This window comes from Salvelinus namaycush, chromosome 11, assembly GCF_016432855.1.
Source record: "Salvelinus namaycush isolate Seneca chromosome 11, SaNama_1.0, whole genome shotgun sequence".
Classification (NCBI taxonomy): Eukaryota; Metazoa; Chordata; class Actinopteri; order Salmoniformes; family Salmonidae; genus Salvelinus; species Salvelinus namaycush.
Window position 1 is genome coordinate 43,524,049 of NC_052317.1, and position 14,637 is coordinate 43,538,685.

General features: G+C 38.1%; 1 protein-coding gene across 1 annotated transcript in view; it reads right to left on the bottom strand.

Moving 5' to 3' along the window:
- Positions 1 to 14,637, bottom strand: part of LOC120056214 (calmodulin-regulated spectrin-associated protein 2-like) — a 79,932-nt gene that overhangs the window by 15,474 nt on the left and 49,821 nt on the right. Inside the window, exons 7-12 of the mRNA XM_039004462.1 lie at positions 2,205 to 2,295; positions 1,932 to 2,028; positions 1,747 to 1,769; positions 1,242 to 1,614; positions 445 to 1,102; positions 210 to 323 (exon numbers count right to left, since the gene is read on the bottom strand). Of these exons, the coding sequence (XP_038860390.1) occupies positions 210 to 323; positions 445 to 1,102; positions 1,242 to 1,614; positions 1,747 to 1,769; positions 1,932 to 2,028; positions 2,205 to 2,295 (1,356 nt within the window). The remainder of the gene's footprint in view (positions 1 to 209; positions 324 to 444; positions 1,103 to 1,241; positions 1,615 to 1,746; positions 1,770 to 1,931; positions 2,029 to 2,204; positions 2,296 to 14,637) is intronic.

Consider the following 14,637-nt stretch of genomic DNA (forward strand, 5'->3'; position numbering starts at 1 on the left):
TGATTGATAACTAACTCTAATCATTTGATTAGACTGCTCCTTTAAAAAAACACTGGTAGACCGTTGTTTTGTTCTTTGTCTGACACAATACCCAATCACCTAAGTAAATGGTGCACTACTTTTGACCAGAGCACTATGGAAATAGGGAATAGGAACCCTTAGGGAATAGGATGAGAGAAGACGCTCTCAGAAGCTGAACTAGCCTGTACCTTCTTCTTCTGGGCCTCGATGGCTCTGCGTTTCTCCTCCAGCTTCATCTTCAGGTGCACCATCTCTGACGACAGCAGGTGGGTGTGGTCTCTGGTAGAGGGTGTGGCCGGGCTCTGGGCTGGGTGGGCGGGGCTTGAGCCCTGTGAGGGGCAGAGAGAGAGAGAAACACAGAGTAGGAAAAGGGAGTTGAGAGGGAACAGAGTAATAGATCAGAGAGACAGTTTCTCTACTGACCTCAGGTGTGGCAGTTTGTGCGGGGGGCGTGTTCGGAACATTGAGCTCGGAGCTCTCGGGGGTGGTCCCTCCACTGCTCCGTCCCTCAAGCTTACGAAACTTCTGCTCGGCGAAGCTGGTCATGCGAACCACGCCTCCGCCTGAACCGCCAGAGGATGAGGCAGGGCTGGGCACATGGGACAGGGGAGCGGGGGGCACCGAGCTGGGGCATGGGCTGCTCCTCTCTCCCCTGTCTCTGTTCCTCACCCCCCTCTCTCCATCCCCCTCTGTTAGGGGACAGGATCGGGTCATAGCCTCATAGTCAGGGTCTATATCAGAGTAGTCCCTGAGGGAAGAGTTGTCCTCCTCCAAACTCTCCTGGATGTCCTCCGTCCTCACGTGGATCCCTGTGTCCACCTCATCCGTAGAGGCTGAGTTGGGGTCGGCCTCGTCCGCCCGGGCCTTAGCCGATCCTGGGTAGTCGTCAGGGTCGTCGCCTGGGTCTGGAGGTTCGGCTCCATCATGTAGGAAGAAGCCGTTGGCCCCGGGCCCCAGGCTGCCGTGGGGCCTCTCTGTGTCGTGGATGATATTCAGGGCCTCCTCGATGCTGGGCGGGGTTGACGAGCTGACGGGGCTACTGCCGCCCTTGCCGTTCTCTGGGAGAACGCCATTGGAATATCTAGATTACCAGACATGTATGATAATTTATTAGACACTTATTCATAGCATCTAACAGTTAACATGTATGTAACATATTTACATTCAGTATGTGTCCCCCGTGCAGACATTAAAACCCACAACAGATCCATCAGACGTACCTGCTCTGGTTCCTATGTGTCTGAGTCTGCCCACGCCCCAGTGCTTTATGGGAGTTGTAGTTAAGTGAGTCCCTGTCGTAGTCCTCCTCGGGTATGTGCCCGGCACTGCAACCCTGACCGTTAACGCTGACCGGCTGAAAGGGGAGTTGGTGCCTCATGCCCCCACGAGGTGTGTGGTGAACTTTGAACCCCCCCAGGCCCTCTGTGCTGGCAGAGCGGGTCATGCCTCGGAGGGAAGGACTCCGACAGGGAGGGGCGCTTGGGTCCCCGTCCAGAGGAATCTCAAAGGAGATGCCCCGAGACCGTCTCTCCTTAGGCCACGTCCCCACACAGCCGTCCACATAGGACATGGACGCCGACCTCTTGATCACACCTGCCAGGAACAAGGAAAATTATTAGCTTGACTCACACAGAGTACCAGTAGTAGTTCAGAGTGTTCAGCCAGGTAAGATAAAGGAGTGTTTGTGATTCTGAGGAGAGGGGTAGGTAGTTCCTGTGTTCTTACCTGAAGCAGAGTCTGGTTGAAGCCTGAGAGAGCGAGAGTGAGAGAGCAAGAGAGAAAATTTTACGATAAAGCTCAAGAGCATACCTCCTGTAACTGCTAAGTTGAACTATGCTGGACCTTTCACAACATTGTTCAATAAGAGAAAATTAAATAACTACAGGTGATTATTCAATATGAATTCATACCTGTCGTGTTTTGGGCTGTCAGGTCTGTCCCCAAAGTCCTTTTTGGCTGGGCTACACATAGGACCCATAGTCCTGGATGAATGGGCAGGATCACAGGCTGGGTACAAACAAACACCAATCATTCTTCGGGATTCTCAAGTCAATAAAGGTATGTGACGTGATCTGAGTTCTGGTGAAAACTGAAATATAATGTGATATGCAAATTAAGTTGATTTATCTTCATAATCCCAACCATCATCATCCTTTTTGGCTTTCACACACCAATATCCTTACCTTGTGGGTCAAAGACTCTGGGCTGTACAAACGAAGGCTTCACCACTTCAAACCACCAGAACAGCTCTGCCATAAACACCAGGTAGTTGTTCTGCAACAGGACAAAACACACCGTAAACACCAGGTAGTTACTCTGCAACAGGACAAAACACATCATAAACACCAGGTAGTTACTCTGCAACAGGACAAAACACACCGTAAACACCAGGTAGTTACTCTGCAACAGGACAAAACACACCGTAAACACCAGGTAGTTACTCTGCAACAGGACAAAACACACCATAAACACCAGGTAGTTGTTCTGCAACAGGACAAAACACACCGTAAACACCAGGTAGTTACTCTGCAACAGGACAAAACACAGCATAAACACCAGGTAGTTACTCTGCAACAGGACAAAACACACCGTAAACACCAGGTAGTTACTCTGCAACAGGACAAAACACACCGTAAACACCAGGTAGTTACTCTGCAACATGACAAAACACATCATAAACACCAGGTAGTTACTCTGCAACAGGACAAAACACAGCATAAACACCAGGTAGTTACTCTGCAACAGGACAAAACACACCGTAAACACCAGGTAGTTGTTCTGCAACAGAACAAAATACACCATAAACACCAGGTAGTTGTTCTGCAACAGGACAAAACACAGCATAAACACCAGGTAGTTACTCTGCAACAGGACAAAACACAGCATAAACACCAGGTAGTTGTTCTGCAACAGGACAAAACACAGCATAAACACCAGGTAGTTACTGTTACTCTGCAACAGGACAAAACACAGCATAAACACCAGGTAGTTGTTCTGCAACAGGACAAAACACACCGTAAACACCAGGTAGTTGTTCTGCAACAGGACAAAACACACCATAAACACCAGGTAGTTACTCTGCAACAGGACAAAACACAGCATAAACACCAGGTAGTTACTCTGCAACAGGACAAAACACAGCATAAACACCAGGTAGTTACTCTGCAACAGGACAAAACACAGCATAAACACCAGGTAGTTACTCTGCAACAGGACAAAACACAGCATAAACACCAGGTAGTTACTCTGCAACAGGACAAAACACAGCATAAACACCAGGTAGTTACTCTGCAACAGGACAAAACACAGCATAAACACCAGGTAGTTACTCTGCAACAGGACAAAACACAGCATAAACACCAGGTAGTTACTCTGCAACAGGACAAAACACAGCATAAACACCAGGTAGTTACTCTGCAACAGGACAAAACACACCATAAACACCAGGTAGTTACTCTGCAACAGGACAAAACACACCATAAACACCAGGTAGTTACTCTGCAACAGGACAAAACACATCATAAACACCAGGTAGTTACTCTGCAACAGGACAAAACACACCATAAACACCAGGTAGTTACTCTGCAACAGGACAAAACACACCATAAACACCAGGTAGTTACTCTGCAACAGGACAAAACACAGCATAAACACCAGGTAGTTACTCTGCAACAGGACAAAACACACACACAAGTTAGATAGGGGGAAAGGAAATGTAATACAGCCAAATAACTGCATTTGTCCAGAAGGTGTCTCTGTTGAGACAAGTCACAGACGAGGCAACATACTGTATAGTGGCTGGTAGATCAATGATGAGGTCAGGGAAAGCAGGTAAAGCTGCCTCCAAGCTACCCTGGTTGCTAAGTAACTGAGTGTTGGTGTGTGTGTTATTGGCAGCCTCAGATTTCTCCGTTACCTCAACATCTAGTGTATAGTGGAGAAAACTGATATATATTAGAGTGTGCCATAGACACACACAACACAGAGTATAATATGGCTTCATTCCTTTAATGATTTAAATGGTAGAAACAGACGAGCTCTGGAGACCTCCATCCAAGAGTCATTCATTTGTTGAGCGCTTTATCACCCACTTCTTCTGACTGGGCCTCTGTCTCTATGGATTGGAGGGTCTTCATTGACCACAACCTCCCCGCAAACTAAGACTGGACTGCAGATTTCAAAACATTGTTGCTTGGATATTCCCCTTTGGATTGTCAAGAGCTTTTGGACATTGAATTGAGTTTAGAGTGTAGGACACCCACCCACACTGTGGTGGTCTGGTTAGGGGTTCTGGAGAAAGTTTGGCCAGTAGTGAGTTGACTCCATGCCAGGGCCTTTAGCTGCTCTTCAGGACACGTTCTCTCACTCTCTGCCCCTCCCTGAGACGCTTGTTGCACTGTGACCAGTCTATACACACCCAGTGGTGCATGGTGTGTGTGTGTGTGTGTTACGTTCGTTGATGTAATGATTGGACCAAGGTGCAGCGTGGTAGGCGTACATCATAAATGTATTAAATTAACACCAAAAAACAAGAAAGAAAAACGACACGTAAAGTTTTCTAGCGCTAACACAGCAACTATACAAAAACAAGATCCCACAAACTAAAGGTGGAAAAAGGCTGCTGAAGTATGATCCCCAATCAGAGACAGCGATAGACAGCTGCCTCTGATTGGGAACCATACCCGGCCAACAAAGAAATAGAAAAACTAGAATGCCCCCCATAATCACACCCTGACCTAACCAAATAGAGAAATAAAAAGGCTCTCTAAGGTCAAGGCGTGACAGTACCCCCCCCCCCCCCCCCCCCCCCCCCAAAGGTGCGTACTCCGGTCGCAAATCCTGACTATGGGGGAGGGTCCGGGTTGGCATCTAGCCTCGGTGGCGGCTCCGGTTCAGGACGTAGAACCCGCTCCGCTCGCTGATCCCTCTGCTTCCGTGGAACCGGACCGTGGATAGTCGCCGGAGGAACCGGACCAAAGATCGTTGCCGGAGGAACCGGACCGTAGATCGTCGCCGGGGACTCCGGACCGTGGATCGTCGCCGGAGACTCCGGACAATGGATCGTCGCCGGGGACTCCGGACCGTGGATTGTCGCCGGAGGCTCCAGACCGTGGATCGTCGCCAGAGGAACCGGACCGTGGATCATCACTGGAGGCTTCGGGCCATGGATCATCACTGGAGGCTTCGGGCCATGGATCATCACTGGAGGCTTCGGGCCATGGATCATCACTGGAGGCTTCGGGCCATGGATCATCACTGGAGGCTTCGGGCCATGGATCATCACTAGAGGCTTCGGGCCATGGATCATCACTGGAGGCTTCGGGCCATGGATCATCACTGGAGGTCTGGAGCGTAGAGCTGGCACAACGCGTCCTGGACAAAGGACCACCTTCGCATGGTAAGTGCAGGGAGCTGGCACAGGACGCACTGGGCTGTGAAGGGGCACCGGAGATACAGCGCGTAGAGCCAGCACAGGATATCCTGGACCGAGGAGGCGCACTGGAGACCAGGCGCACTGAGCCGGCACCACCCGTCCTGGACAGATGCCCACTTTCGCACGGCAAGTGCGGGGAGCTGGCACAGCACGCACCGGGCTGTGGATGCGCACTGGAGACACAGTGCGTATCACCGCAAAACATGGTGCCTGCCCGGTCACACACTCCCCACGGTGAGTACAGGGAGTTGGCTCTGGTTTAAACCCTGGCTCCGCCAACCACCCCGTGTGCCCCCCCCGTCGTGGTTGCGAACCCCGGAGTCGTCGTTGATCCTCCTTCGCTGCCTCCGCCTGCTTCCATGGCAGGCTCTTGTCTCCTGCCATGATCTCCTCCCACGTCCAGGAAGTCCTCCACTCCCTTCTCTCCCGTGCCCAGGATCCCTGCTCCTCCTGGCCACGCTGCTTGGTCCGTTTGTGGTGGGATCTTCTGTTACGTTCGTTGATGTAATGATTGGATCAAGGTACAGCGTGGTAGGCGTACATCATAAATGTATTAAATGAACACCAAAAAACAAGGAAGATAAACGACACGTAAAGTTTTGTAGCGCTAACACAGCAACTAACAAAAACAAGATCCCACAAACTAAAGGTGGGAAAAGGCTGCCTAAGTATGATCCCCAATCAGAGACAACGATAGACAGCTGCCTCTGATTGGGAACCATACCCGTCCAACAAAGAAATAGAAAAACTAGAATACCCACTCTAATCCCACCCTGACCTAACCAAATAGAGAAATAAAAAGGCTCTCTAAGGTCAGGGCGTGACTGTGTGTGTGTGTGTGTGTGTGTGTGTGTGTGTGTGTGTACACGACAGGCCAAAGGGGACCCTGTGCCCCCTATTGGTTGTGTTTGTCTCACTAAATAGGAGGTTGGTACACACACACACACACACACACACACACACACACACACACACACACACACACACACACACACACACACACACACACACACACAGTCTAAGGAAAGGACACAGTGTGCCAACAGTTAGGGGCAGGACCAGAATCCCAATTGGTTCTGACTAATGTTCCTATACTACATGTTACGCATTCTAGCAGTCTATAACCACATTACATGGTTACATTGCATGGTTACATTACATTGCATGGTTACATTGCATGGTTACATTACATTACATGGTTACATTGCATGGTTACATTACATCGCATGGTTACATTGCATGGTTACATTGCATGGTTACATTGCATGGTTACATTGCATGGTTACATTACATTACATGGTTACATTGCATGGTTACATTACATTACATGGTTACATTGCATGGTTACATTACATTGCATGGTTACATTGCATGGTTGCATTGCATGGTTACATTACATTACATGGTTACATTGCATGGTTACATTACATTGCATGGTTACATTGCATGGTTGCATTGCATGGTTACATTACATTACATGGTTACATTACATTGCATGGTTACATTGCATGGTTACATTACATTACATGGTTACATTGCATGGTTACATGGTATGGTTACATTGCATGGTTACATTGCATGGTTACATTGCATGGTTACATTACATGGTTACATTGCATGGTTACATTGCATGGTTACATTACATGGCTACATTGCATGGTTACATTGCATGACTACATTGCATGGCTACATTGCATGGTTACATTGCATGGCTACATTACATGGTTACATCACATGGTTACATTACATGGTTACATTGCACATTCTGTATGAATGAGCAGTAAATCAGAACTCATTCTGTATTATTTGTAGCACATAAATAATCAACAGTTCTCTCATCCTGTGATAGAAAAGGGCAGAACAACAGAGGCAGGGAGAGGCAGGGAGAGGCAGGCACAGAGAAAATAGCAGCCACTTCTCTCTAAGCAGCCTCTGTCTGTCTGTCTTAAGGGGAGAGCTTGGCTAGCTAACGGGTCCTGTCTGTTTTGGAATAGCAACACACACACACACACACACACACACACACACACACACACACACACACACACACACACACACACACACATACACACACACACACACACACACACACACACACACACACACACACACACCAACGCTTATTTGACTTTGCGGAACAGTCAGTATGGCAAAATGGGCCCCTCCTACACAAACACACACACACACCCAATTCATTACTAACCCTAACTCTATGTATCATTACCAACTATATGTATTCTTACCAACTCTATGTATCATTACCAACTCTATGTATCATTACCAACTCTATCTATCATTACTAACTCTATGTATCATTACCAACTCTATGTATCATTACCAACTATATGTATCATTACCAACTATATGTATCATTACCAACTCTATGTATCATTACCAACTCTATGTATCATTACAAACTCTATGTATCATTACCAACTATATGTATCATTACCAACTCTATGTATCATTACAAACTATATGTATCATTACAAACTCTATGTATCATTATTAACTCTATGTATCATTACTAACTCTATGTATCATTACTAACTCTATGTATCATTACCAACTCTATGTATCATTATTAACTCTATGTATCATTATTAACTCTATGCATCATTACTAACTATATGTATCATTATTAACTCTAACTCTATGTATCATTATTAACTCTATGTATCATTACCAACTCTATCTATCATTACTAACTCTATGTATCATTACCAACTCTATGTATCATTACCAACTATATGTATCATTATTAACTCTATGTATCATTACTAACTCTATGTATCATTACTAACTCTATGTATCATTACTAACTCTATGTATCATTACTAACTCTATGTATCATTATTAACTCTATGTATCATTATTAACTCTAACTCTATGTATCATTATTAACTCTATGTATCATTACCAACTCTATCTATCATTACTAACTCTATGTATCATTACCAACTCTATGTATCATTACCAACTATATGTATCATTACCAACTCTATGTATCATTACAAACTCTATGTATCATTACCAACTATATGTATCATTACCAACTCTATGTATCATTACAAACTCTATGTATCATTACCAACTATGTATCATTATTAACTCTATGTATCATTACAAACTCTATGTATCATTATTAACTCTATGTATCATTACAAACTCTATGTATCATTATTAACTCTATGTATCATTATTAACTCTATGTATCATTATTAACTCTATGTATCATTATTAACTCTAACTCTATGTATCATTATTAACTCTATGTATCATTACCAACTCTATGTATCATTACTAACTCTATGTATCATTATTAACTCTATGTATCATTATTAACTCTATGTATCATTATTAACTCTATGTATCATTACCAACTCTATGTATCATTACTAACTCTATGTATCATTATTAACTCTATGTATCATTATTAACTCTATGTATCATTACCAACTCTATGTATCATTACCAACTCTATGTATCATTATTAACTCTAACTCTATGTATCATTATTAACTCTATGTATCATTATTAACTCTATGTATCATTACCAACTCTATGTATCATTACCAACTCTATGTATCATTATTAACTCTAACTCTATGTATCATTATTAACTCTATGTATCATTACTAACTCTATGTATCATTACCAACTCTATGTATCATTATTAACTCTATGTATCATTACCAACTATATGTATCATTACCAACTCTATGTATCATTACTAACTCTATGTATCATTATTAACTCTATGTATCATTATTAACTCTAACTCTATGTATCATTACTAACTCTATGTATCATTACTAACTCTATGTATCGTTACTAACTCTATGTATCATTATTAACTCTATGTATCATTACCAACTATATGTATCATTACCAACTCTATGTATCATTACTAACTCTATGTATCATTATTAACTCTATGTATCATTATTAACTCTAACTCTATGTATCATTACTAACTCTATGTATCATTACTAACTCTATGTATCATTACTAACTCTATGTATCATTACTAACTCTATGTATCATTATTAACTCTATGTATCATTATTAACTCTAACTCTATGTATCATTACCAACTCTATGTATCATTACTAACTCTATGTATCATTACTAACTCTATGTATCATTATTAACTCTATGTATCATTATTAACTCTAACTCTATGTATCATTACTAACTCTATGTATCATTACTAAATCTATGTATCATTACTAACTCTATGTATCATTACTAACTCTATGTATCATTATTAACTCTATGTATCATTATTAACTCTAACTCTATGTATCATTACCAACTCTATGTATCATTACTAACTCTATGTATCATTACTAACTCTATGTATCATTATTAACTCTATGTATCATTATTAACTCTAACTCTATGTATCATTACTAACTCTATGTATCATTACTAAATCTATGTATCATTACTAACTCTATGTATCATTACTAACTCTATGTATCATTATTAACTCTATGTATCATTATTAACTCTAACTCTATGTATCATTACTAACTCTATGTATCATTATTAACTCTATGTATCATTACCAACTCTATGTATCATTATTAACTCTATGTATCATCACCAACTATATGTATCATTATTAACTCTATGTATCATTACTAACTCTATGTATCATTACTACCTCTAACTCTATGTATCATTACTAACTCTATGTATCATTACTAACTCTATGTATCATTACTAACTCTATGTATCATTACTAACTCTATGTATCATTACTAACTCTATGTATCATTCTTTACTCTATGTATCATTACTAACTCTATGTATCATTACTAACTCTATGTATCATTACTAACTCTATGTATCATTCTTTACTCTATGTATCATTACTAACTCTATGTATCATTACTAACTCTATGTATCATTACTAACTATGTATCATTATTAACTCTATGTATCATTCTTTACTCTATGTATCATTCTTTACTCTATGTATCATTACTAACTCTATGTATCATTACTAACTCTATGTATCATTACTAACTCTATGTATCATTATTAACTCTATGTATCATTATTAACTCTAACTCTATGTATCATTACTAACTCTATGTATCATTACTAACTCTATGTATCATTATTAACTCTATGTATCATTATTAACTCTAACTCTATGTATCATTACTAACTCTATGTATCATTACTAACTCTATGTATCATTACTAACTCTATGTATCATTATTAACTCTATGTATCATTATTAACTCTAACTCTATGTATCATTACTAACTCTATGTATCATTATTAACTCTATGTATCATTACCAACTCTATGTATCATTATTAACTCTATGTATCATTATTAACTCTATGTATCATTATTAACTCTATGTATCATTATTAACTCTATGTATCATTATTAACTCTATGTATCATTATTAACTCTATGTATCATTATTAACTCTAACTCTATGTATCATTACTAACTCTATGTATCATTATTAACTCTATGTATCATTACCAACTATATGTATCATTATTAACTCTATGTATCATTACTAACTCTATGGATCATTACTAACTCTACCTCTATGTATCATTACTAACTCTATGTATCATTACTAACTCTATGTATCATTACTAACTCTATGTATCATTACTAACTCTATGTATCATTACTAACTCTATGTATCATTACTAACTCTATGTATCATTATTAACTCTATGTATCATTATTAACTCTATGTATCATTACTAACTCTATGTATCATTACTAACTCTATGTATCGTTACTAACTCTAACTCTATGTATCGTTACTAACTCTAACTCTATGTATCGTTACTAACTCTAACTCTATGTATCATTACTAACTCTATGTATCATTACTAACTCTATGTATCATTACTAACTCTATGTACCATTATTAACTCTATGTATCATTACTAACTCTGTGTCATTACTAACTCTATGTATCATTACTAACTCTATGTGTCATTACTAACTCTATGTATCATTACTAACTCTATGTATCATTACTAACTCTATGTATCATTATTAACTCTATGTATCATTACTAACTCTATGGATCATTACTAACTCTATGTATCATTACTAACTCTATGTATCATTACTAACTCTATGTACCATTATTAACTCTATGTATCATTACTAACTCTATGTGTCATTACTAACTCTATGTATCATTACTAACTCTATGTATCATTACTAACTCTATGTATCATTACTAACTCTATGTATCATTATTAACTCTATGTATCATTATTAACTCTATGTATCATTACTAACTCTATGTATCGTTACTAACTCTAACTCTATGTATCGTTACTAACTCTATGTATCATTACTAACTCTATGTATCGTTACTAACTCTATGTATCGTTACTAACTCTATGTATCATTACTAACTCTATGTATCATTACTAACTCTATGTATCATTACTAACTCTATGTATCATTACTAACTCTATGTATCATTACTAACTCTATGTGTCATTACTAACTTTATGTGTCATTACTAACTCTATGTATCGTTACTAACTCTATGTATCATTACTAACTCTAACTCTATGTATCGTTACTAACTCTATGTATCATTACTAACTCTAACTCTATGTATCGTTACTAACTCTATGTGTCATTACTAACTCTATGTATCATTACTAACTCTATGTATCATTACTAACTCTATGTATCATTACTAACTCTATGTATCATTACTAACTCTGTGTCATTACTAACTCTATGTATCATTACTAACTTTATGTGTCATTACTAACTCTATGTATCATTACTAACTCTATGTATCATTACTAACTCTATGTATCATTACTAACTCTATGTATCATTACTAACGCTATGTATCATTATTAACTCTATGTATCATTACTAACTATATGTATCATTACTAACTCTATGGATCATTACTAACTCAATGTATCATTACTAACTCTATGTATCATTACTAACTCTATGTATCATTACTAACGCTATGTATCATTATTAACTCTATGTATCATTACTAACTCTATGCATCATTACTAACTATATGTATCATTACTAACTATATGTATCATTGCTAACTATATGTATCATTACTAAATCTATGTATCATTACTAAATCTGTATCATTATTAAATCTATGTATCATTACTAACGCTGTGTCATTACTAACTATATGTATCATTACTAACTCTATGTATCATTCTTTACTCTATGTATCATTACTAACTCTATGTATCATTACTAACTCTATGTATCATTACTAACTCTATGTATCATTCTTTACTCTATGTATCATTACTAACTCTATGTATCATTACTAACTCTATGTATCATTACTAACTATGTATCATTATTAACTCTATGTATCATTACTAACTCTATGTATCATTACTAACTCTATGTATCATTACTAACTCTATGTATCATTACTAACTCTATGGATCATTACTAACTCTACCTCTATGTATCATTACTAACTCTATGTATCATTACTAACTCTATGTATCATTACTAACTCTATGTATCATTATTAACTCTATGTATCATTACTAACTCTATGTGTCATTACTAACTCTATGTATCATTACTAACTCTATGTATCATTACTAACTCTATGTATCATTACTAACTCTATGTATCATTATTAACTCTATGTATCATTATTAACTCTATGTATCATTACTAACTCTATGTATCATTACTAACTCTATGTATCGTTACTAACTCTAACTCTATGTATCGTTACTAACTCTAACTCTATGTATCATTACTAACTCTATGTACCATTATTAACTCTATGTATCATTACTAACTCTATGTGTCATTACTAACTCTATGTATCATTACTAACTCTATGTATCATTACTAACTCTATGTATCATTACTAACTCTATGTATCATTATTAACTCTATGTATCATTACTAACTCTATGTATCGTTACTAACTCTAACTCTATGTATCGTTACTAACTCTATGTATCATTACTAACTCTATGTATCGTTACTAACTCTATGTATCATTACTAACTCTATGTATCATTACTAACTCTATGTATCATTACTAACTCTATGTATCATTACTAACTCTATGTACCATTATTAACTCTATGTATCATTACTAACTCTATGTGTCATTACTAACTCTATGTATCATTACTAACTCTATGTATCATTACTAACTCTATGTATCATTACTAACTCTATGTATCATTATTAACTCTATGTATCATTATTAACTCTATGTATCATTACTAACTCTATGTATCGTTACTAACTCTAACTCTATGTATCGTTACTAACTCTATGTATCATTACTAACTCTATGTATCGTTACTAACTCTATGTATCATTACTAACTCTATGTATCATTACTAACTCTATGTATCATTACTAACTCTATGTATCATTACTAACTCTATGTATCATTACTAACTCTATGTATCATTACTAACTTTATGTGTCATTACTAACTCTATGTATCGTTACTAACTCTATGTATCATTACTAACTCTATGTATCATTACTAACTCTAACTCTATGTATCGTTACTAACTCTATGTGTCATTACTAACTCTATGTATCATTACTAACTCTATGTATCATTACTAACTCTATGTATCATTACTAACTCTATGTGTCATTACTAACTCTATGTGTCATTACTAACTCTATGTATCATTACTAACTTTATGTGTCATTACTAACTCTATGTATCATTACTAACTCTATGTATCATTACTAACTCTATGTATCATTACTAACGCTATGTATCATTATTAACTCTATGTATCATTACTAACTATATGTATCATTACTAACTCTATGGATCATTACTAACTCTATGTATCATTACTAACTCTATGTATCATTACTAACGCTATGTATCATTATTAACTCTATGTATCATTACTAACTCTATGTATCATTACTAACTCTATGTATCATTACTAACTCTATGTATCATTACTAACTCTATGTATCATTACTAACTCTATGTATCATTACTAACTCTATGTATCATTACTAACTCTATGTATCATTATTAACTCTATGTATCATTACTAACTCTATGTATCATTACTAACGCTATGTATCATTATTAACTCTGTATCATTACTAACTCTATGCATCATTACTAACTATATGTATCATTACTAACTATATGT